Genomic DNA, 26,712 nt, shown 5'->3' with positions numbered 1-26,712 from the left:
GATTTAAAAAATATAAAAGTTCACCTTTGTGACGAAAATGTGATCAAATTATAAATAACAAGTTACAAGCAAAATAAGTTACAAAAGATCGGCTTCTGCAAAAGCATTTTAAAATGTAATTCTTCCAAGTAAAGAGGAGAATTATTGTCATGGGAGTTAGAACATTATGTTGCAACACAGAGCCTCACCTTGTAATGGGATGCAACATACAGAGACATCAATCTATGCAGGAAGGCCTCAGATGCCTTGTGGTAACAGAATAGTGTGTCCCTATTCACATAGTAACTGTAGCAGTTAAGGTAAAAAAATACTGTGAACTTCAAAATGTTTTAGTATCAGCCGAACTTGACTTCATGGATACCACTCTAGGTTAAATACCCAACTTCTGGGTATCTAAACTAGAGTGGTGGCCCATGAAGCCAAAAAACTTACAAACTTCAACACACAAAGTATACCACAATCAATGCTGCATTCATAACACTCACTGGTTTACACTGTCTGAATTTAATACACCAGGAAGCTTGAAAGCAGGCATTATTAGCGCCTCACTTTAGAATAAATCCTAAATGAGAACATGAATTGAGTTCAGTCTCCATAGATATATGCAATTGAACAAGAACATTGATGCAAAGTTTGTCTGTGGCTTGTACCACTCCACAGTATGCAAAATGGGGCATGGCGATAATGCATGTAATCTGCCTAGTTTTGACATGGAAATTTCAGCTTCAAGATTCTCTGTTTAGCCCTTCCTACAACCTTTTATATAATAAATTACTGATAAAAGGTAGGCAGTCCTCAGGAATGCAACACATTATAAAACTGCAACTCTTCTATAAAAGTCCTTTACAGTTTAAACATTCAATGCAGCTAACATAAAAGGGATTCCCAAGATCTTTTATAAGCTAGATAAATAATACAGGGGGTACAGAATCGGGCTGATTAGGGGTAGAAAAAAGGGGGCTTGCATGTGGAGGCAGAGACATCACAGGAGTACTCTGCATTTGTCTTGACAAGGGAAGATGCAACCCAGGCTGAGAAGCGAGGAAGTAACTGATACATTCGAGGAAATTACAATTGAGGAGGTGTTGGAAAGGCTATCTTTATTTAAAATTGATACGGTACTAGGGCTGGTTGAGATGCACCCAATGACACCGAGCGAGGTTACAGTGGAAATTGCAGAGGCACTGGTGATAATCGTCCAGTTTCCTCAGACACAGCAGTGGTACCAGAGGATTAGAAAATTGACAATGTTGCATCCTTGTTCAAAACGGGCTGCAAGGATAACGCTGGCAACTACAGATCAGTCAGTTTGACTTCAGAGGTACAGAAACTTCTGGAAAGTATAGTTCAGGACAAAAAAATCCATATCACTTAGGTGAATGCAGGATAATTAACGAAAGCCAGCATGGATTAATTCAGGGATAATCACATTTAACTAATTTGCTGAACAGAGAAGGTTGATAAGGGCAATGCTATTGACGTGATGTATATGGATTTTCAAAAAGGCATTTGATACAGTGCGACTCAACAGATTGAGAGCAAAACTTTAGCTCATGGAATAAAAGGGAAGTAGGCATTTAGATAAGAAATTAGTTGAGTGACAAGACAGGGTGGTGATAAACCGCTCTTTTTCAGATTGGAGGAAGGTTTGTTGTGGAGCTCCCCGGGGTCAGTGTTAGGGTCTTCGCTCTTCGTGATATATATTAATGATCTAGACTGTGGTGTTCAGGGCATGATTTCAAATTTTGTGGACGATACGAAGACTCAAAACATTGTCAACTGTGATGAGATAGTCTTGATCTTCAAAAGGACACAGACATATTGTTGGGTTGGGCAGACAAGCGGCAGCTGAAATTCAATGCAGAGAAGTGTGAGGTGATTCATTTTGGCAGGAATAATATGGAGAGCGATAAAAGCAGAAACTCTAAAGGAGGTGCAGAAACAAAGGGAACTTGGCATACGAGGCTGGTTTAGCTCACTGGGCTAAATAGCTGGCTTGTAATGCAGAACAAGGCAGCAGCGCGGTTCAATTCCTATACCAGCCTCCCCAAACAGGCAGCGGAATGTGGCGACTAGGGGCTTTTGACAGTAACTTCATTGAAGCCTACTTGTGACAATAAGCAATTATTATTATGTACATGAGTCAGATGACGATAACCAACGTGGTTCCTTCATACTTCAGGCTGGAAAGAAAAAATATATAAAATATGCTGGTGGATACAGGTCACACGTCTCTGGAAGTGGGCAGCCTGAGATGATTCGAGGAATGTTCAGACAGTCTAAGCACAGCAGGTCATTCAGCCATTTCTCCAGTGGGTCTCCAGGAGCATATCGAATTGCCTCATGTAATGATACTTCATGCAGGGACCGTACTGTCAACAAATAAAGATAGATTAGCTAATGCGTTACAACCTCACACAAAAAAAATTTGCTACATGCACTATTCTTTCCTTTGCATCTGAAAAAGGAAATTTAAGCTTTCTGGCAATTCCAGTTTTAGGACGGCCTGCACTTCAACGTACCACCAAACCACAATGTGATTTCGTTCAAGAATAGAGCAGCTGATGAATGTCTCACCTAACCCAACCCATTACAAATGCACTCGACAATCACGAACAGCGGTTGTTATGCTGCATTGTAGGAATGTGCCATAAAGCTGGAAAAGGCTTTATGCATACAAGAGACCAGATGGAGAAATAAACGAGGAAAATGGAATTTGTTTTAAGACCAACGAGATGTATATATTAAATACCATGTGTCTCAGTTATAAAGATGAATGAATTACTCAAATAATGAATGCTTGCTGAAGAACTGCTATTTTCTGGTAAACGCATGGTCACTCTGGAGTATTTCGAAAAATGAGAGGGGACCTGATAGAGGTATATGAAATACTAAGAGGGATTGATAAAATAAAACTAGACCAAATGCTGCCCTTTGCAGGATATAGGTTTGAGAGGTGGTAGATTTAAAACTGAGATGACGAGGAACTACTTCTCGTAGAGGGTGGTGAATTTGTGAAACCCGCTGCCCCATAGTGCTGTGCAGTCTGAGTCATTAAATGTTTTCAAGAAGGAGATAGATATATTTCTGATAAAAAAAGGTTTAAAGGGATATGAGGAACAGACAGGGAGGTGGATTTGAGACCAGGAAGGGATCAGCCATGATCTGAATGAATGGCGGAGCAGGCTCGAAGGGCGGAATTGCCCACTTCTGCTCTTAATTCCTATAAGAATGTATGGAGAAACTCAAAAAAATTACATTCTTGGAAAATAAAAAGGGCAAACCATTTGTAATAAAAGTTTAACTATGACTGCACTACAGAGAGTGCAGAGGAGAGTCACCGGGTTGTTTCCTCGGCAGGAGCGTTTTAGCTATGAAGAGAGGCTGGTTAGGCTGGGGTTGTTTTCCTTAGAGCAGAGAAGGCTTGGGGGGGGGGGGGGGGGGGGGGGGGGGGGGTGTGAAGAGACCTGATCGAGGTGTACAAAATTATGAGTATAGATAGGGTAGATATGAAGAAAATTTCACCTGAGTAGACGGGTCAATAACTAGGAGCATAGATTTAAGATACAAGGAGAAGGAACAGGAGATTTAGAAAGGATTTGAGGGAAAACATTTTCACCCGGAGGGTGGTGGGAATCTGGAATTCACTGAAAAGGTGGTAGAGGCGGGAACTCTCACAACATTTAAGAAGCATTTGGATGAACACTTAAACACCATAGCATACAAGGCTATGAACCAAGTGCTGGAAATGGGATTAGAATAGATAGGCGGTTGATGGCTGGCACAGAGAGGATGGGCCAAAGGGCCTCTTTCTGTGCTGGAAAACTCTATGACTCTAAAATGAACTTGTTGCAAATATTTAAACGCAATTCTGTTTATCTCCCAGTAATATAACATATTAATTAACAAGATATTGAATCGTATGTAATCCAGTATGTTTTGCAAAATAAACTGCATGATTAAAATTTTCTACACAATGTTCTTCGCCTATAGCAATGGTGCTATCACTGTCGCTGCTTTGTGATAAACACAAATCAAATTATGGTCTTTGTCTATCATGACACAAGAAACAACATTAAGTGTTGCAAATGTGTCTTGAAATTTACAACAAAGGGGACAAATTTTAATTTCCACTTGCCACTACAGAAAACACTCATCCCAAAACGAAGACCAGCATTTGATGCAATGACTGTAAGCAAGGAGGAAGAGATTACAAAATTCCTCTGCCAACATTTTTCAATTCCAACACTAGGGAGTGTACAAAAACACACGAGCATAATATCACACGGCATTATTTCTGCTGCAGGGAAGAAGCAAAAAGGGTCAGCAAGGAAATAAACTGGTACGTGGAGAAACTGCCACCCATCGCCCGGCAGAAGCCCAAGAAAGGTCTGGAAAATCTGACAGGCCATAGCTGTCAGATGAACCTGCAAGCCCGAAAGAAACAAAAGAAAACAGATCGTGTCGTCTTTAATATCGCAAATGAAAATTCCCAAATCATTTAAATGCTGAATATCGAACAAAATTTGAAAAATACAGGTCGAGTATCCTTTAGAACATAGAACATAGAACGATACAGCGCAGTACAGGCCCTTCGGCCCACGATGTTGCACCGAAACAAAAGCCATCTAACCTACACTATGCGATTATCATCCATATGTTTATCCAATAAACTTTTAAATGCCCTCAATGTTGGAGAGTTCACTACTGTAGCAGGTAGGGCATTCCACGGCCTCACTACTCTTTGCGTAAAGAACCTACCTCTGACCTCTGTCCTATATCTATTACCCCTCAGTTTAAAGCTATGTCCCCTCGTGCCAGCCATTTCCATCCGCAGGAGCAGGCTCTCACTGTCCACCCTATCTAACCCCCTGATCATTTTGTATGCCTCTATTAAGTCTTCTCTTAACCTTCTTCTCTCCAACGAAAACAACCACAAGTCCATCAGCCTTTCCTCATAAGATTTTCCCTCCATACCAGGCAACATCCTGGTAAATCTCCTCTGCACCCGCTCCAAAGCCTCCACGTCCTTCCTATAATGCGGTGACCAGAACTGTACGCAATACTCCAAATGCGGCCGTACCAGAGTTCTGTACAGCTGCAACATGACCTCCTGACTCCGGAACTCAATCCCTCTAACAATAAAGACCAACACTCCATAGGCCTTCTTCACAACCCTATCAACCTGGGTGGCAACTTTCAGGGATCTATGTACATGGACACCTAGATCCCTCTGCTCATCCACACTTCCAAGAACTTTACCATTAGCCAAATATTCCGCATTTCTGTTATTCCTTCCAAAGTGAATCACCTCACACTTCTCTACATTAAACTCCAATTGCCACCTCTCAGCCCAGCTCTGCAGCTTATCTATGTCCCTCTGTAACCTGCTACATCCTTCCACACTATCGACAACACCACCGACTTTAGTATCGTCTGCAAATTTACTCACCCACCCTTCTGCGCCTTCCTCTAGGTCATTGATAAAAATGACAAACCGCAACGGCCCCAGAACATTTCCTTGTGGTACCCCACTTGTAACTGAACTCCATTCTGAACATTTCCCATCAACCACCACCCTCTGTCTTCTTTCAGCTAGCCAATTTCTGATCCACATCTCTAAATCACCCTCAATCCCCAGCCTCCGTATTTTCTGCAATAGCCTACCGTGGGGAACCTTATCAAACGCTTTGCTGAAATCCATATACACCACATCAACTGCTCTACCCTTGTCTACCTGTTCAGTCACCTTCTCAAAGAACTCGATAAGGTTTGTGAGGCATGACCTACCCTTCACAAAGCCATGCTGACTATCCCTGATCATATTATTCCTATCTAGATGATTATAAATCTTGTCTCTTATAATCCCCTCCAAGACTTTACCCACTACAGACGTGAGGCTCACCGGTCTATAGTTGCCGGGGTTGTCTCTGCTCCCCTTTTTTGAACAAATGGGCCACATTTGCTATCCTCCAGTCCTCTGGCACTATTCCTGTAGCCAATGATGACATAAAAATCAAAGCCAAAGGTCCAGCAATCTCTTCCCTGGCCTCCCAGAGAATCCTAGGATAAATCCCATCAGGACCCGGGGACTTATCTATTTTCAGCCTGTCCAGAATTGCCAACACCTCTTCCCTACGTACCTCAATGCCATCTATTCTATTAGCCTGGGTCTCAGCATTCTCCTCCACAACATTATCTTTTTCATGAGTGAATACTGATGAAAAATATTCATTTAGTATCTCGCCTATCTCTTCAGACACCAAACACAACTTCCCATCCCTGTCCTTGACTGGTCCTACTCTTTCCCTAGTCATTCGCTTATTCCTGACATACCTATAGAAAGCTTTTGGGTTTTCCTTGATCCTACCTGCCAAATACTTCTCATGTCCCCTCCTTGCTCGTCTTAGCTCTCTCTTTAGATCCTTCCTCGCTACCTTGTAACTATCCATCGCCCCAACTGAAACTTCACACCTCATCTTCACATAGGCCTCCTTCTTCCTCTTAACAAGAGATTCCACTTCTTTGGTAAACCACGGTTCCCTCGCTCGACGCCTTCCTCCCTGCCTGACCGGTACATACTTATCAAGAACACGCAGTAGCTGATACTTGAACAAGCTCCACTTATCCAGTGTGCCCAACACTTGCAGCCTACTTCTCCACCTTATCCCCCCCAAGTCACGCTAATGGCATCATAATTGCCCTTCCCCCAGCTATAACTCTTGCCCTGCGGTGTATACTTATCCCTTTCCATCATTAACATAAACGTCACCGAATTGTGGTCACTGTCCCCAAAGTGCTCTCCTACCTCCAAATCCAACACCTGGCCTGGTTCATTACCCAAAACCAAATCCAACGTGGCCTCGCCTCTTGTTGGCCTGTCAACATATTGTATCACGAATCCCTCCTGCACACACTGTACAAAAAACGAACCATCTAATGTACTCAAACTATATATTTTCCAGTCAATATTTGGAAAGTTAAAGTCTCCCATAATAACTACCCTGTTACTTTCGCTCTTATCCAGGATCATCCTCGCCATCCTTTCCTCTACATCCCTAGAACTATTTGGAGGCCTATAGAAGACTCCCAACAGTGTGACCTCTCCTTTCATGTTTCTAACCTCAGCCCATACTACCTCGGAAGATGAGTCCCCATCTAGCATCCTCTCCGCCACCGTAATACTGCTTTTGACTAGCAGCGCCACACCTCCCCCTCTTTTGCCTCCTTCTCTGAGCTTACTAAAACACCTAAACCACGGAACCTGCAACATCCATTCCTGTCCCTGCTCTATCCATGTCTCCGAAATGGCCACAACATCGAAGTCCCAGGTACCAACCCATGCTGCCAGTTCCCCTACCTTATTTCGTATACTCCTGGCATTGAAGTAGACACACTTCAAACCACCTACCTGAACACTGGCCCCCTCCTGCGACGTCAAATCTGTGCTCCTGATCTCTATACTCTCATTCTCCCTTACCCTAAAACTACAATCCAGGTTCCCATGCCCCTGCTGCATTAGTTTAAACCCCCCCAAAGAGCACTAACAAATCTCCCCCCCAGGATATTTGTGCCCCTCAGGTTCAGATGTAGACCATCCTTGTCTGTAGAGGTCCCACCTTCCCCAGAAAGAGCCCCAGTTATCCAGAAATCTGAATCCCTCCCGCCTGCACCATCCCTGTAGCCACGTGTTTAATTGCTCTCTCTCCCTATTCCTCATCTCACTATCACGTGGCACGGGCAACAACCCAGAGATAACAACTCTGTTTGTTCTAGTTCTGAGCTTCCATCCTAGCTCCCTGAAAGCCTGCCTGACATCCTTGTCCCCTTTCCTACCTATGTCGATAGTGCCAATGTGGACCACGACTTGGGGCTGCTCCCCCTCCCCCCTAAGGACCCGGAAAACACAATCCGAGACATCACGTACCCTTGCACCTGGGAGGCAACATACCAAACGTGAGTCTCTCACGCTCCCACAAAATCTCCTATCTGTGCCCCTGACTATCGAGTCCCCAATTACTAATGCTCTGCTCCTCTCCCCCCTTCCCTTCTGAGCCACAGGGACAGACTCCGTGCCAGAGGCCCGTACCCCATGGCTTACCCCTGGTAAGTCCCCCCCCCCCCCACAAGTATCCAAAGCGGTATACTTGTTTCTCAACGACCGCAGGGGATCCCTGCACTGACTGCTTCTTCCCAGTCCCTCTTACAGTTACCCACCTATCTCCAATCTTTGGTGTAACTAATTCCCTGAAGCTGCTATCTATGACCCCCTCTGCCTCCCGAATGATCCGAAGTTCTTCCAACTCCAGCTCCAGTTCCCTAACTCGGTCTTGGAGGAGCTGGAGATGGCAGCACTTCCTGCAGGTAAAATCAGCAGGGACACTAACGGCATCCCTCACCTCAAACATCCTGCAGGAGGAACATTGCACTCCCTTCCCTGCCATCCCTCTAACTTTCTACCAAGATCTGGCTATCAACTAAATTAAATTAAAAAAAAATAAATAAATAATAATAAAATATGGTACTTACCTCACACCAATGGGTTTTATTATTAGGTTAGAGGAGGAGGGCGGGTGGGAGACACTACACGTGTAGTGTCTCGGGTTTCCTCTCCACCAGAATTTATTGGTGAGGGTCTTCCCAGAAGTCCGCGGGTCGAACTTCCTGTTCCCGCCTTAAACACTAAAATAAAAAAAAAACAGCAAAGAGGGACCGAAAACGGGACCAGGTAAGTGTTTACCACTGAAATTGACTAGCCTGCTCCTGTGAAGGTCTCCCAGAAATCACTAACGCACCGCTCCCGCTGAAATCGACTGGCCTGCTCCTGCAAAGACAAGTGTTTTTAAAGGAGAGACTTACCTCCCAGAAATCACTTGTGCACTGCTCCCGCTGAAATTGACTAACCTGCTCCGCTCCCGCTGAAATCGACTGGCCTGCTCCTGCAAAGACAAGTGTTTTTAAAGGAGAGACTTACCTCCCAGAAATCACTTGCGCACTGCTCCCGCTGAAATTGACTAACCTGCTCCGCTCCCGCTGAAATCGACTGGCTTTATCCGAAACCCTCGGACCGAATGCATTTCCAATTTCGGATAGCTTTGGTTTTCGGATACCACATATAAACCTATATTACAAAAGCCTAAGCCTGGGCTAGTTATGGTATACAGTAAACAAAATGGCTAGAAAAGAAAGATGCTAAATTTTTGACATGTTCACCACAAAAAATATCATGGTGAACAATGCAAAAATACAAAAACAGAAAGTGCTGGACAATCTCAGCAGGTCTGACAGTATCTGTGGAGAAAGGGACCTAACGTTTCGAGTCAGGATGACCTGTCAAAGATGACCTGACGAGTCATCCAGACTCGAAGCGTTAAGCTCCCTTCTCTCGCCACAGATGCTGTCACACTTGCTGTGATTGTCCAGCATTTTCTGTTTTTGTTTCGATTCCAGCATCTGCAGTAATTTGCTTTGATCTGTTTGCAAGCAAACAACTAGACATTCATAGAATTCACAGTGCAGAAGGAGGCCATTCGGCCCATCGAGTCTGCACTGGCTCTTGGAAAGAGCACCCTATCCCCATAACCTAGTAACCCCACCCAACGCGAAGGGCAATTTTGGACACTAAGGGCAATTTATCATGGCCAATCCACTTAACCTGCACATCTTTGGACTGTGGGAGGAAACTGGAGCACCCGGAGGAAACCCACGCACACACGGGGAGGATGTGCAGACTCCGCACAGACAGTGACATCCCACGCTGAAGGTTGATGAGGTTCAAAAAAAGTGTGGCTTTGGTTTCTGATTTATGTATAAAGGATACTCAACCTGATAGAACCTGGGCACTTTGTGCAGGAGGCTACAGTAACCCTAAGATCTGAATTCTCTTATTCATGAAAAACAAATTGGGGACAGATAAAAGAGTAAAGAGCTATAAAGCAAGAAAAGGCAGTTTCAATACCTGTGCTGAGTTTGGCAGTGGAAGTGTTTCTATTCTCCGCAGTCATATTGACTTTGCTCTGATCAGTTTGTTGGCGCAGCTGTTGTATCAGTTTTAGAGAGAGTGAACGGCCTGTTCCTTCATATCTGAAAGCAGACACATTCCAATTTCATGGTTAGATATCACCATCCTGCTCGAAGACCATTAAGTCTTAGTCTTGCTGAATATTACAAAATCCAAGATCTTTTTATAAATTAACAAAGTAATCCCAACCCGAACTTCCAATGATTTACTGCCAAACTTCGGCATAACACGATGCTGAGAAACTCCTTCCCAATTGCAGACTCAAACGGCAGAAATTGCACCATGGCAATTTAAGATCATAATAAATAGAAAGAAGTCTTACAGCACCAGGTTAAAGTCCAACAGGGTTGTTTCGAATCCCTAGCTTTCGGAGCACAGCTCCTTCATCACCTTAGGAAGGAGCAGTGCTCCGAAAGCTAATGATTTGATACAAACCTGTTGGACTTTAACCTGGTGTTGTAAGACTTCTTACTGTGCCCACCCCAGTCCAACGCCGGCATCACCACATCATAGTGAACAGAAGCAGGAGACCATTCGGCCCCTGGATATTATGCCATTCAATAAGATCATGGCTGATCTGACTTTGGCCTTAGATTGACTTTCCTGCCTACCTAACTAAACCATGGACTCCCTTGTCAATCAGAAGTCTGTCCAACTTAGTCTTTGGGGGAGACGGTCATTGCCCGTCACTTGTGGGGCGCGAATGTTACTCGTCATTTATTATGCCAAACTTAAATGTTGTCCAGGTCCAGCCACATATGGGCATGGAATGTTTCTGTATCTGAAGCAATGCAAATGGTTCTGAACATTGTGTATCATCAGTGAACATCCTGACTTCCGACCATATGATGGAAGTTCATTGATGAAGCAATTGACGATGGTTAGGCCTAGGTCACTACCCTGATGAACTCCTGCAGTGACCTTCTGGGACTGGAATGATTGACCAACAAGCACAACCATCTTCTCTTGTGCCAGTGGAGGATTTTCCTCCTGGATTCCCATTGACTCCTGTTTTGCTAGGGCTCCTTGATGCCACACTCGGTCAAATACTACCTTGACGTCAAGGCCAGTCACTCTTACCTCTGTGGGTCAGCTCTTATGTCCATGTTTGAACCAAGGCTGTAATGAGGACAGGAGTTGAGTGGTTCTGGTAGAACCGAAACTGAGCATTAATGAACAGATTATTATTGACTAAGCACCAGTTGATAGTACCGTCAACGACATCTTCCATTGCTTTGTTGATGATCAAGAGTAGACTGATAAGCTGTTAGGACGGTAATTGGCTGCATTGGATTTGTCCTGCTTTTTATGGACATGAACAGCTGGAATAGGAGTAGATCAGCCATTCAGCCCAATCAAGCCTGATCTGCCATTCAAACAGATCATGGTTGATGATCGACTTCAACCCCACCTTCCAATACTATCAACATATCCCTTGATGTTGTGATCTTATAAAATTCTGCTGCTGATAGTCCACAGCGCCTCATGGACACCCATGGTAGCACTGTTGCTTCACAGCACCAGGGACCCAGGTTCGATTCCCAGCTTGGGTCACTGTCTGTGTGGAGTCTGCACATTCTCCCAGTGTCTGCGTGGGTTTCCTCCGGGTGATCCGGTTTCTTCCAAGTCCCGAAAGACGTGCTTGTTAGGTGAATTGGACTTTCTGAATTCTCTATCAGTATACCCGAACAGGCGCCGGAATGTGGCGACTAGGGGATTTTCCCAGTAACTTCATTGCAGCGTTAATGTGAGCCTACTTGTGACACTAATAAAGATTACTATTATGTGCAGTTCTGAGTTGCTGGATTTGTCTGAAATCTATCCCACTTAGTATGGTGGTAGTGCCATACAACACACTGAAGGGTATCCTCAATGTGAAGCTGTGACTTTGTCTCCATAAGCACTGTGTGGTGGTCACCCCTACCAATACGGTCATGGACAGATGCATCTATGACAGGTAGATTGGGGAGGATGAGATCATGCAGGGTTTCCTCCTCTTGTTGGTTCCCGCACCACCTGCCACAGATCTAGTCTCGTAGCAATGTCCTTTTTTGCCCTCAGATGATTATAACTGTAGGACAGCTATGTTCCTGTAGGATTTGGCCAGTTAATTAGCACAATTGGCCTCTGGCAGGAAGACCACCTCAATCTTCACACCACTGTCAAAATGCTATAGCAGCAAGTCGATTATATACACTCCACCCCCGTGTCTTCCTCGCCATTTTATGACACCTCGCCCATGTTTACGCCCACTGTTCCAACCCATTCCTTGTGGTAAAATCCAACATTTCAGGTCCATGATGTGAGAATTGCCAGATATATAATAGCTTGTGAGCAAGTGAAATGGTGGGGGGAGTTGGAAAAATAACACAATGGGAGATCTATGATAGGCAGGAGAACAGGAGAGGTTAAATAACAAAAGGTGGCATGGTGCAAAGTCAAAGGGAATGGTAATGGAGCAAGTAAAGAAAAGGAAAGAATGAAAGAGACAGACAAGAAACAAACCAGCAATGATAGACAAAACAAAATAGGGCAGAAGTTATAATCTAAAATTGTTGAACTCAATTTTGAAGCTTGCCATCTATTGAGCACAGTTGAATTATGAACATTTCCACCAGCTTTCATTAAGCTGCACTTCAGACTATGATCCAATCACATACCCATTGATAGTGGAGGCCATGAAAACGAGGTAGGGACCCAGCAATTTCTTCACCAATGGCAGTGGGATGGCAGCTGCCTCATCAATTACCACCAGCTCAGCCTGACCCAGTTTCACTGCATCTGCAGGGTGAATGTACTGACAGGGGAGAATAGAAATGTTGCAATTACATAATTTTACTACAAAATGCACAATTCGCAAAGTGAATTGCATCAGTGCACATTGTTCTGGAATTTTTACAGCCCAAAAAAGTGAAATCAGCAAAGCACCATTTTACCTGGATGGTCTGCCTGTGTTCCTTATAGATATTAACTCGAACCACAGCTTTGTTGAACTCTGGATTTAAAGACTGAACTATTTCATAGTCCAAATGTTCCTGAAAGAAATAAAATGTGACATAAGTCCTCATGGAAACCAAATGAAAAGTGTTTTCATTTACAAACCTGTTGAGAGGTTGGTCAGTCATTACAACTGCAATTAACCAATTAAATGCACATATCCTGGAAAAGATACTGGTCCCAACTTCAAAAACTAATTCAATGATACATATGCGAGTTTTATATCCTACATAACAATTTTTGCCTATTTAAGGTAAAAAGTGGTTCATCATTCAGGTAGGTTCACTCTCTTACCTGATACTGTAAGGCATCAAAGCCTTTAAAAACAAATTCAAATAGGGTGTGTAAATTGTCGGGGCTTGGTGAGGTGACAAAGATATTGGAATACCTGAAGAAAACGAAAATACCATAATCATTTTAATTAAGTTTTGTCACATACCTACTGAATATGAAAATTACGAACTTAAAATGCTAATCGTCACTGTGCCAAAAATTACACGGACACTCAATTTAAGATTGTCTGTCAAACTCAGTGTGGCACATTTGCATGTACTGGAAGCTACATATGTTAATATACAGGACCCTGTTCTTTGCAGACAGAAAGAACATGTACACACATTGCATCGCTGTTTCAGCTACACAAAATAAGTGTTAGTCATTCGCTGGTTCATTCCTCAGGCAATGCCTTCACGAATCAGAGTAAAGCTGTCTGGTTTAAAATTTTCAAACAATGTTTGGCAGTTAGTTTTCATTCACCATTAACTGGTGCATTCTCCATGGCAACAGCTCTACCAGAGTCCACCTGTCAACCAATCAGGATTCTGTTCTCATACAGTACAAATAGTTTCCCCAGACATTGGCATTCTTGTGATTGTCCTGATCAGTGCAAGATGTAAAGCTTCGACAAAATGTTCCTTTTCAAGCACCCGAAAGAACACCTCAAGCTCAGACTACTACCGGTTGTACAGGGGCACGAGACAGAGATGCCCATTGTCCCCGTTGATGTTTGCTCTGGCAATTGAGCCACTGCCGATTTTGCTTAGGTCATCAGGTGGATGGAAAGGCATTGAGAGAGGAGGCAGGGATCATAGAGTCCCTCCATGCGGACGACCTGCTGTGCTACGTTTCGGACCCCTTGGCCAGCATGGGAAAGATAAAAGAATTCCTGAGGGAGTTTGGAGCCTTCTCAGGATACAAACTAAACCCGAGTAAAAGGAAACTCCTCCCAGTCAACCCCCAGGGAGGGGATGTGGAGCTGGGAGCGCTGCGGGTCAAGTTGGCCCAAACTAAGTTTAGATACCTGGGGATCCAGGTAGCCCATGACTGGACCTGGCTCCACAAATTGAATCTGGCCAGCTTGGTGGAAAGGGTAAAGGGGGACCTGCGAAGGTGGGACTCACTCACGTTCTCCCTGACAGGGAGAGTGTGGACGATAAAAATGAATTTACTGCTGAGGTTCCTGTTTATGTTTCAGTCGCTCCTGATCTTCCCCCCCGCCCCCCAAAATCGTTCTTCGCCAAGGTGGATAAACTGATCTTGGCCTTCATGCGGTTGGGGAAGAATCCCAGGATTCATAGAACCATACTGCAGAGGAGGGGACGGTGGTCGGGAGGTCTAGCACTACCAAACCTTCTGGATTACTATTGGGCAGCCAACGTGGAAAGGGTGCAGGGTTGGCTTAGGAGTGGAGTGAGTGCAGATGGAGGAAGCAATGTGTCAAACAAAGAACAAAGAAATGTACAGCACAGGAACAGGCCCTTCGGCCCTCCAAGCCCGTGCCGACCATGCTGCCCGACTAAACTACAATCTTCTACACTGCCTGGGTCCGTATCCCTCTATTCCCATCCTATTCATGTATTTGTCAAGATGCCCCTTAAATGTCACTATCGTCCCTGCTTCCACCACCTCCTCCGGTAGCGAGTTCCAGGCACCCACTACCCTCTGCGTAAAAAACTTGCCTCGTACATCTACTCTAAACCTATGCCCCCTAGTAATTGACCCCTCTACCCCGGGGAAAAGTCTCCGACTATCCACTCTGTCTATGCCCCTCATAATTTTGTAGACCTCTATCAGGTCGCACCTCAACCTCCTTCGTTCCAGTGAGAACAAACCGAGTTTATTCAACTGCTCCTCATAGCTAATGACCTCCATACCAGGCAACATTCTGGTAAATGTCTTCTGCACCCTCTCTAAAACCTCCACATCCTTCTGGTAGTGTGGCGACCAGAATTGAACACTATACTCCAAGTGTTTCTGGACTTCTCTGCAGGCAGTGGTTGCTACCCCTTTCTCGCTCTCCCCGACCAGGTTCTTGACGAGCCCAGAAAGATGAATCGACAAAATCTTTGATGATGCAAAGCCAAAGGCAGAGGTGATGGGACAAGTCAATAAACAAAAGATTTGAAGTAATTGGACAACATGAGAAAAATGTAGAAAAACATCACATCACAGCAAAATGTAGAGCCGCAAATTAAAACCCTTACCCAAATGCCACAGCACCTGCAATGGCCAGTCCCAAGGCAGCAGATTTACCACGCCCTCTGGCAGCAGTTAAGGCAACTGTGCTTCTGAGTGTCTTCTCCGAAATAGCTTCAATGAACGTCAGTACTGCTTTAGCCTAATAGGAAGAAACCATTTCATTGGTTTGCTCATCAACAAAGGTTAACATAGTAACACAAAGGCTTCTGCACATGTCCCATGCCTGCCCGCAAACAGTTAGATTGCTACTACAAAAGCACAATGTATTTCTAGCAAGTATGATAAATAAATAAATAATCTTTTTATTGTCACAAGTAGGCTTACATTAACACTGCAATGAAGTTACTGTGAAAAGCCCCTAGTCACCACATTCCGGCACCTGTTCAGAGGGAGAATTCAGAATTCTCAGCCGGTGAGGGAACTGAACCCACACCGCTGGCCTTGTTCTGCATTACAAACCAGCTGTCTAGCCCACTGAGCTAAACCAGCCCTCTGGTCATTTAAAATGACTTAACAGTACAAATCAGGTGGAGAAATAGCCACACTGAAATTATCAAATAAAGCAGCACAGAATAATATTAAAGTGCAGTTTGAACATCTTCTTAGTCAGAGTGTATGGTTCGAAGTACAGGAGCAAAAGTAAAAAATTAAAGTTACTACAGAACAGGTGTATAATTTCTTAGATGTACACCCATAGTGTACTTTCACAGCAAAAAAACTGTTTCAACAAAGAATAGAAAACTGCTGTCGACAAAGAAAGTAGTGTTAAATAAAGCCTTGTCAAATATTTGCAATAGACAGTGATTGGTGCCTTTTAATCTCCTTAACAAGACATAACGTAAACATTGTCCTGGTGTAAATCAGCACAGATTTTCCAGCAGTCAAGGATGTTGTATTGGTCTCCTGCAAGGTTCACAAGCCCCATGGTGCATTAAATCTTTTGAATCGAAATGGTGCATCACTTCTGTACTAATCTACTTTTTGGTGTTATCTTAACAATGGCAGCTTTTAGTTTAACATATAATTAATTTTTCAACACTTCTGGAGCAGATAAAGAGGAAGAGGCTCACCAGATTCTACGCATTCTAAACCGCGTGCTTCAAATTACTCAAAACATTCCCACAGAACATAAAATCCTGGTTTCAAAAATGTATAAAACAAGAACACAGAATGACAGTTCACATCCAAACTCCACTTTTCTATAGCCCAGGTCTATCATGGTCCTATTTTCTTTACCTGGTCGAGTGTCTTGCAGCCATCAACAAGGACTCCTACTGGTTGTGTATCGTGTAGAGATTCCTTAAGTTCTTTCAGTTCAACCTCTCGAGGCATTAGGCTGTCCTCCTTAAAAAATAGGTAAATACATTGACAGATATAATTGCCAATGAAAGGTTTTAATTAAAGGGTTTACTTACAATGTTTCACATAAATCAACTGATGAACTTAATAATGAACTCCCCTGCATGAATTCTTCCATTGGAATCAGAGGTTTGATGGAACAGGGGTGTTATGTCAAGCTGCATCACCAGATAAATCAACATATCAACATTAGGCAAACACAGAAAGTACTAGGAAGATCCAGCAATCCTGGGAGGAGATCTTCGGGTTTTGAAATGCTGGAGATGGAAGTTTCAGGAATAACGGGATAGGTCTCAGGATGACAGGGAAAGCAAACCAGGATTTGGCAGCACTGGGTAACAGATCAGGGAGTAGTAGAAGTATGATGCAGAATTTTGACAGCATTAAAAGGGGATCCCTAGTTCGGGGAGGGCATTGGAATTATTAATGGTTACAGGAGTCTAATGGGAGAGGACAAGGGGGAAATTAGAGTTTTGTTTTACATTCATAAAATCATAATTCCCCCCCCCCCACCCCCCATCAGAAATGGTGTCAAGTCTGGATGCCTTAGGTATCGCATTAGAAGACATTACCACTCATTTTATTAACCACAGGATAATATTTAAGTGGGGCGGCACGGTTGCACAGTGATCAGCACTGCTGCCTCAGTGCCAGGGACCCGGATTTGATTCCTCGTCTGTCTCTACCACCTGTACAACAACCCTGGGTGACTGCCTGTGTGGAGTTTGCACGTTCTCCCAGTGTCTGCGTGGCTGTCCTCCGGGTGCTCCAGTTTGCTCCCATGGTCCAAAGATGTGCAGATTAGGTGGATTGGCCATGATCAATTCATGGGGTCACAGGGATAAGGTGGTAGTGTGCTCTTTCAGAGGGTCTGTGCAGACTCGATGGGCCCAATGGCCTCCTCCTTCATTGCATGGATTTTATAGGTTCTACGCTGTACTTAACAAAACTTGTAAAAACCTAACACATGGTGCTATGATCTCCAGAACTCACCATAGATTTTGGTGGGACAGGTTTGATGTTGGAAATGTGGCTAGAAAGTGGCAGGATGTCCAGCTGATCATTTATCACAATGCAATTCTTGCAGGATGCCAGAGAAAGTATGAATCTATTAAAACAGAATAAACAAATAAAATTGACTGCTAATAATAAACCAGCTCTCAAGAGACAAACTTTTAGATTAATAGACCAGCAAATGAAGAGCAATGTGAAAAACTTAGCTCCCTTTTCCTCTTCCACCCTGACAAACATAAGTTTCATATTTAACAGATGTCAGCCACTCACTTTTTAACCAATTGGATGTGAAGTGGACTCATTTTGACACTTTACCCTGAAACCCCAGTGAGACCCAATACCCTCACCACCTATCCAATAATCCCCATACAGGCCAATCTCAGGATCAACCAGACTGTTCAACCGAAGTTGAACATCAAATCTCATCTCCTCTCCATCATAAAGACACTATTTTCAACTTCACAACATAATCTATATCCACACTTGCATCAACCCACCTGCTGCTGAAACCTCCACCTACGCTTTTGTCAATATCAACTCAGCTATTCCAATGCGCGCTAGCCAGCCTTCTTTTCTTCTACCTTTTTGCAAACTGCAGCTCATTCGAACTTCTGCCACCTGTATGCTGAACCTCCTGGACTTACTGACTCACGGCACTGATTTCCAAAGTTAATTTACAATTCTCGTGTTTAAATAGCTTCGAGATGTCCTCATCTCTCTCTCCACCTCCAGCACGACAACCCTTCCTCATGGTCCCATCTATCTTCGGACTCTGGTCTCTTGTACATTTCCTGGTCCTTCCCCACCCACCCCACCCCACCTCTCTCCCAGCATTCCCCTGACCTTCATTCTACCATAAGCATATATGCTTTAGCCATCTAGGATGTACATGGAGGAATTGTCACTTTAAACCTCTGGTTTTCTAACACCCTCTACTTTATTAGGACTCCACCTTGTTGATCAAAGCTTGCAGAATATCTTCCTTTAGCTGACTGAACATAAATGATGTCCTTCAATCGAGTTTTCTGACTAAAGATGCAACATAAATGGAAATTCTTAGTGTTTCTGATGATTGCAGGATTCTCACAAGACAACATTTACTTCATGCATTGTAATCAAGTCCTTTTTCAAAACAAAACTGAGTCATCTCAAACCTTCCAATGTGCCCTTTAAAAAGACAACTTTTAATTGGTCTACAAACAAATCTAACTTCAGAAGCACAGAGTGGTTTTCAGGCCTTTTATTTATGTTCTAATGTTGCTCAATTTGTTGGGAAGATGATCTTTGTCTATTGGCAATGCGAGTGCTATGTTAAATGAGTTTGTGCTGTTCCAAGATGGCATAAGATAGCAGAGATAGTAGATACATTGGTTACAAACTTCCAAGATTCCTTAAATTCTAAAAGGATCCCAGGGGATTTGAAAGTAGCTAATGCAACATAACACCTTTACTTGACAAAGGAGAGATACAGAAAGCAGGAAAATATAGGCTAGTTAGCCTAACAGGCGGCACGGTGGTTAGTACTATTGCCTCACTATGCCAGAGACCCAGGTTCAATTTCGGCCTTGAGTGACTGTGTGGAGTCTGCACGTTCTCCCGGTGTCTGCATAGGGTTCCTCTGGGTGCTCCGGTTTCCTCCCACAGTCCAAAGATCTGAAAGTTAGGTGGGTTGGCCATTCTAAATTGATCCTTTTGCATAATATAATCAAGCAGAGTCAGCATGGCTTCATGGAGGGAAAATCATGCCTGACAAATATATTGGAATTATTTGACCTAGTAATGTGCAGGGTAGATAAAGGGGAACCAGTAGATGTAATATACTTGGATTTCCAATAAGGTACCACACAAAAGGCTACTTAATAAGCTAAGAGCCCATGGTGTTGTGGATAGTATATTGACATGGACAGAACTGATAGAAGACTGAAAGCTGGGATAAGAGGAACATTTACAAGGCGGCAACCTAGTCAAGTGCCACAGGGATCAATGCTGGGGACACAATTATTCACAATATATATTAATGACTTAGACAAGGGAAGTGAATGTACTATTGCCAAGTTGGCAGATGACACAAAAGTAGACGGGAAGGCAAGTGATGATCCAAGAGTCTACAGACAGGTTACGTAAGTGGGTAAAAACTTGGCAGGTGCAATATAATGTAGGAAAATGTGAATTTATGCACTTCGGTAGGAAGCATATTTTTTAAAGGAGAAAGACTGCAGAAAACAGCAGCACAAAGCGATTTAGGGGCCCTCGTGTATAAATCACAAAAAGCTTCCATGCAAGTTCAGCAGGTAATTGGGATGTAAATTGAATGTTGGCCTTCATTTCAAAAGGAATGGAGTATAAAACTAGGGAGCCCTGCTAAAACTATAAAAGACACTAGTTAGACCACACCTGGAATACTGTGAACAGTTTTGGTCCCCTTATCTAAGGAAAGATATACTGGCATTGGAGGCAGTCCAGAGAAGATTCACTAGGTTGATCCCAGGTTTGGAGAGATTTTCTCATGAGAGGTCGAGTAGATTGAACCTGTACTCATTGGAGTTTAGAAGAATGAGAGGTGACCTTCTTGAGACATAGGATTCTCAGGGGGCTGAACAGGGTCGATGCTGAGAGGTTGTTTCCCCTTGTGGGAGTGTCTAGGACCAGAGGGCAGAGTCAAAGAGGAAGGGATCACCCATTAAGACAGAGAGGAGGAATTTCATCTCTGAGGGTAGTGAATCTGTGGAATTCTTCACCGCAGAGGACTATAGAGGCTGGGTCGCTAAGATAGACAGATTTCTAATCAGTAATAAAGGGTTATGGGGACAGGGAGGAAAGTGGAGTTGAGGATTATATGAGAACAACCATGGTCTCATTGAATATTGGAGCAGGCTTGATGGGCCGAGTGGCCTACTTCTGCTCCGCGTCTTATGAACTAAAAATCCCTTTTCAAAAGGCGTTATCTCCCCTTTCTACTTTTCCCTGCAAGTGCACCACCCCCCCAACTCCCCCTTCCCGTTCATGCAGAAATTGATAGAATCCCTACAGTGCAGGTGGTGGTCATTCGGCCCATTGAGTCTGCATCGACACTCCAAAGATTACCCTCCCTCGGCTCACTTCCCCACCCTATTCCCATAACCCCACCGAACATACATATCCATGGAAACAAAGGGTCAATTTAGCATGGCCAATCCACCAAAGCCGCACATCTTTGGATGGGAAGAAACTGGAGCACCTAGAGACATGGGGAGAACTTTCAAACTCACCCAAGGCTAGAATTGAACCAGGGTTCCTGGCGCTGTGGTGCAGCAGTCTAACCACTGTGCCACCCATAACATCCATATCTCCCCTTGCAGAACTACATATATTTGCTGCGCAGCCCATTTCAATACGACATATATATTGGTTCACAGGATCTTATCAAAAATGTCTACCTTTCATTGAATCTGCCAACCACATCCTGATGTGATTCTGTTCTGAAACGTGTATGGACATCCTAGGGTAGGGGATGGAGAAGGAAACAAAAAAATAAATAAAGAAATCAAAATACAAGGCAAAAAAAAAATCTTGGCAATTTGGACTCTCTCACTTTAATGGAGGCAACAAATTTTAATCTAGTCTATTTATTTTAACATAAACTTTACCTCCATGTTCTAAAGCACACAGGATATTAAAACACTTTGCTTCAATCAAGGTACAGAATTCTAACAATTTGGCAGAGCAATTTGTCTACAGTAGCAGGATAGGCCTTTGGACCCAATGAGAATGCTCTAACATTAATTAGCCAATGACAGTTCCCCCTTTTGAAGTGCAATTCCTACATTTTCCTAGGTTTTCTCCATATTACCTAATGCCCTCACATTCTGACATTACAACAGTCATCACACTAGCTGTGAAGCTTGCCTTTCTTTGTTCTTTCCCAACTGGTCATTCAATAACTTGGATTTTTCCAAAGTGCAACTGATTTATATTGATGTATCCAATAGATAAGTTCGCTGTAAATCTAGGACATGATTATAAAGAACCATGTTATTCCAATAATGTACTTAGTCGCCTTAGGTTTTCTAACATTCACCGGGAGTATAAATCTTGTAGGGTGCTTTTTTCATTTACTGTAAGGCAATTTCCCTTTCCTCATGAATACCTGCAGTGTTTGATCTCCACATTTCACAGGAAGCCACTCAGCTGATCTTAACTAACTTATACAAAAAAAGCAGGGCATTCTATCCCCCCCCCCCCCACACACACACCGAAGTCCATTCCACCATTCAATTATGGCAATCCACCCTACCAAATCCCTAAATCATCTCAAACACTTCAATTAGATTACCTCTAAATTTTCTACAGGGGAGGGAATACAAGCTGAGTTCATGCTGACTGTCTCCATAATTGAATCCTTTTAGCCTCCGTATCATTCTGCTAAATCTGTGCTGCACCAACGCCAACATATCCTTCCTCAGGACAACCTAGAACTCAACCTTGTACATCCAACCTGTACGACTTAATACTGCGGTACAGACAGCTGAACAAATTTTGATGCATTTTTTATGATAGAAAATCAAATCAAGCGTGTTGAGGAAATCAAACTTGCAAAACTAAAGAAAGAATGGTATGCTGAAAAGATTGATATCACAGTTATCACTTACAATATCAGCACTATAGGACAGTAAATTACCACATAGATGTCATATGAAGACATTTCAACATCAGTACAGGCTAGCATACGGATTGGCCAACGAAAAGGACTGCTGCGTCCTAGCAGTTACAGCAGTCTATCGTACACAACACCTACCATCGTCATTGTATAAAGCTGCTTCAAGGAGTTCACAGTTCTCAGCAGAATCACAACAAGTCCACCCCCTTGCACGGTCTCAACAGTCCTGGCCAAAAGGTTTGGAGTTAGGGCTTCAAAGTCCTGAAAGATAAGATGACAATACGTTCAAACGTACCCGTTCACAGCTTACCAAAAGGGGGAAATAACAATGCATGATTTTTTTAAATATTAAAACTACCATATTCGGTGTTGCTAATATACTAGAGGTCCAACATGTTTCTGGCTGAGTGTTTACTGAATACTCTACTCTGTACTACCCAAGACTTCAGACCAATGGGAGTCTGAACGGCTATTTGATGTTGCAATGGATGCTACTGTAAAGTTAATGGTGACTGTTACATTAATACTCAATGTCAGCAATTGTGTAAATCCAAGAGTGTAAATGTCATATTGCAACAGAATCCTACGACTGCAAACAAGTTGAATCAGATTCTAACGTAATCCCCAAATCCCCAATGTGAGATGCTATGGATTCTTGCATCATGCTAGTACATACCTTAGCCAAGAGGAGCCTCTGGCAGGCTTGAACACAGAATGCCTAAGCTATGTATTCCACTTATGAGTTAAAGCTCTGCAGGATCAACTGTAGAATAAAATACTAAGTTTGACCTTTAATACCATCCCCTGCACTCCACTCACAATCCCACAGACCAACATTTCCCCTCTCTTCCAGGCACTGACCACTGACTCCTTCCTGGGTTACAATTCCATTGGTACTGGAAAATCTCCAATACCTCATTCAAGTGGTCATCACTCATGGATAAATCAATGGGACTGAAAGTTGTTAAGTCCCCGGGACCTGATATTATGCATTCCGGGGTGCTGAAAGAGTTTGCTACAGGGATAGTGGATGCATTGGTGATCATCTTCTAAAATTCTAGATTCTAGAATAGTTCCTGCAGATTGGAAGGCAGCAAATGTCACCCCACTATTTTAAAAGGGCGGGAGAGAGAAAACAGGGAGTTACAGACCTTTTAGTCTTACATCAGAAGTGGGGTAAAACTGTTAGAATCTATTATCAAGGATGTGATAAATGGACACTTGGACAATCATGATCTGATTGGACATAGTCAGCATGGATTCAGAAATAGGAAATCATGCTTGAACTTTGAGTTTTTTGTGGATATTACGAACAAAATTGACAAAAGAGAGTCAATGAATGTAGTATATTTGGATTTTCAGAATGCTTTTGATAAAAGACTCCCATAGGAGGTTGATTAGTAAAATAAAAGCACATGGGATAGGAGGCAATATAGTTGCATGGATTGAGGATTGGCTAACAGGCAGAAACAGAGAGTAGGAATAAACAAGTCAATATCAATATATTGTTCTCTCTTTAATTCAGGAGTGCTGGCTAGGAGGCAGAGCTAACTGAGCAAAGACCAAGGATCAATCTTAGGATGTTTCTGGTCTGCATGGTTCAGCTGCTCTCAGAATATGATCTATAAATTGCTCTAATCTCACTGTCAGCCACAATAATCCTTTCCCTTTGCATGTACCTAAAAGTGAATATAAATAATGTACAGACCTGCAGAACACACATCCCATATGTGTTACCCAGAATTTTATGAGTCTCATTGTAATAGCAATATCGAATGTTGGTTGCAGCTACAAAAAGCTCAAAGGGATCATCCTGTTTGATGTCAAGAGTTCCACTTTTTATCTTCTTCTGTAATTGCCTCATTCGCTTCTTCCTGTGACTGGAAGAGAACCGGGTAGAATATTAAATGTATTGAACTAGGTCGCAATTAGTAACAACTACCTGTAAACTATTGTCAAGAATTGTAAACATAAGCCGAATGAGGCTGGAAAGTATTATTCATTTCAGCACTTCTTCGCCACTTTCAGCAATAACCTACTTATTTGGGTTCCGCGTAACCCATTCATCTCCTGACTTCATTACAGCCTTGGTCCAAAAAGAGCTGAGCTCCAGAGGTGAGGTGAGAGTGACTGCTCTCAACATTAAGGCAGCAGTTGACGGAGTGTGGAATCAAGGAGCCTTAGCAAAATTGAAATCAATGGGAATCAGGGAGAAATCTCTCTGCTGGCTGGAGTCACAAAGGAAGATGGTTGTGGAAGGTCAATCATTTCAATCCCAGGAAATCACTGTGGGAGTCTTTAAGGAAGGAAATCCGTCATCTTTCCCCGATCTCGATAACACGTGACTCGAGACACAGTCATGTGCTTAATTCTTAATTGTTCGCACAGACAATTAAGGATGGGCGACAAATTGCTGGCCTTTCCAGTGGTGGCAACATCCAATGAATTAATACCTCAGGGTAGTATCCAACATCCAAACATCTTCAGCTGCTTCATCGATTACATATAAAATTCTGAAGGGGCTTGATAGTGTTGACGCTGAGAGACTGTTCCCATTGTCGGAGTAATTTGTAACAAGGGGGCACAGTTAGAGGGCAAGGAGCTGATCATTTCGGACTGAGATGACGAGAAAATCTTTCTTCAAAGATTCTTCATACTTCAAGGGTTTTGAATTCTCTACCTCATGCTCCATCATGGAATACAACTAAGGTTGAGATAGAGAGATTTTTGGTCTCTCAGGAAATTAAGGGATATGAGGAGGGCACAGAAAAATGATTGAAGCCGAAGATCAGCCATGGTTATACTGAATGGTGGAGCAGGCTCAAGGGGCTGATGATCTACTTCTGTTTCTATTTCGTATACTCTTATGACCTTTCCGACTCAGAACATCAAAAGTGGGGATGTTCACTGACGACTGCACAACGTTCGGCACCATTCATGATTTGTCAGATACAGAAGTGGTCCATTTCCTTATACAGTAAGACTGGACAACATTCAGGCTTTGGATGACAAGTAGCAAGTAACATTCACGCCACACAAGTGCCAATGACCATCTCCAACAAGAGAGAATCTAACTACCTCGCCTTGTCATTCAATGACGTTACCATTGCAGAATCCTCTGCGATCAAGATCCTGGAAGTTTCCATTGACCAGGAACTAAACTAGACTAGCCATCTAAATACGGTGGTTACAAGAGCACGTCAGAAGTTAGGAATCCTGTGGCGAGTAACTCACCTCCTTACTCCCCAAAGCCTGTCCATAATCTATATGGTGCAAAGTCAGGAGTGTGATGGAATACGCCCCACTTGTCTGGATGCATGCAGCTCCAACAACACTCAAACTTGACATCATCCAGGACACTTGATCGGCACCCCATCCATCATGTTTGCTCTCTCGATCACCAATGCACAGTAACAGCAGTGTGCACCATCTACAAGATGCACTGCAGGAACTCATCAAGGCCCCTTCGATAGCAGCTTCCAAACCTGTGACCTGTTGAACCATGGCAGCAGGTCCATGGTAACACCACCACCTGAAAGGTGCCCTCTAAGCCATACACCATCCTGACTTGGAAAAATATCACCGTTCCTTCACCATCACTGGGTCAAAGTCTTAGAACACCCTACCTTTCTTTAAATATTTTTTTATTCTACATTTTCACATTTTCCTTCAAAAATGTACACCCCACCCACAAACAGTAAATGGTAACAAATACAAAATCAATCCCCTTAACAATACCAATGATCCCATCCTCCCACCACCCCAAACAACGGCCCACCTGTCAATATATGCATCCAATAAACCAAACCCTCCCACGGTGGAAACAAAAAACAAAGGAGAAAAAGAAAAAGGAGTCCGGGACCGCCCATGGTCACCATTGACCTATAGAGTCCACTCCCCCCTCCACACCTACACTCAACGCCATCCAGCCTCTGAAAGAGTACCGTACATGATACCCAAGAGTTGTACACCCCCCCCAAAAGTCTCCAGCTCCTCCCGTCCACTGCCTCTTGTAAAACTCCTCCTCCCAACCTCGGTTCCTTCCCCCCAACTTTCCACCCCGGCTAGACCACTCGGACACTGTTCTGCCAGGCTCCGATGGCCGCAACCCCTCCCCCCACCTCACTCCCATTCACTGGCCGGCTTAAACCGGCCAGCATGGAGGCCCCCGCCCAGGTCCCTTTCCCCCTTGCCCGGTGCTAGGAAA

The 26,712-nt window shown here is 43.5% G+C and overlaps 1 protein-coding gene across 1 annotated transcript in view; it reads right to left on the bottom strand.

Annotated features, from left to right (window-relative positions):
* nat10 (N-acetyltransferase 10) overlaps positions 1–26,712 on the bottom strand; it is a 122,671-nt gene that overhangs the window by 53,507 nt on the left and 42,452 nt on the right. The window contains exons 4-15 of the mRNA XM_072466582.1: positions 24,214–24,385; positions 22,644–22,766; positions 21,286–21,347; positions 17,849–17,963; positions 16,733–16,840; positions 15,502–15,635; positions 13,313–13,406; positions 12,958–13,056; positions 12,682–12,818; positions 9,959–10,083; positions 2,222–2,372; positions 189–285 (exon numbers count right to left, since the gene is read on the bottom strand). Of these exons, the coding sequence (XP_072322683.1) occupies positions 189–285; positions 2,222–2,372; positions 9,959–10,083; positions 12,682–12,818; positions 12,958–13,056; positions 13,313–13,406; positions 15,502–15,635; positions 16,733–16,840; positions 17,849–17,963; positions 21,286–21,347; positions 22,644–22,766; positions 24,214–24,385 (1,417 nt within the window). The remainder of the gene's footprint in view (positions 1–188; positions 286–2,221; positions 2,373–9,958; positions 10,084–12,681; positions 12,819–12,957; positions 13,057–13,312; positions 13,407–15,501; positions 15,636–16,732; positions 16,841–17,848; positions 17,964–21,285; positions 21,348–22,643; positions 22,767–24,213; positions 24,386–26,712) is intronic.

Source organism: Scyliorhinus torazame, chromosome 10, assembly GCF_047496885.1.
Source record: "Scyliorhinus torazame isolate Kashiwa2021f chromosome 10, sScyTor2.1, whole genome shotgun sequence".
In the NCBI taxonomy this organism is placed as follows: Eukaryota; Metazoa; Chordata; class Chondrichthyes; order Carcharhiniformes; family Scyliorhinidae; genus Scyliorhinus; species Scyliorhinus torazame.
Note: the sequence above shows the minus strand (reverse complement) of the source record. Positions and strands in the feature narration are given on the sequence as shown.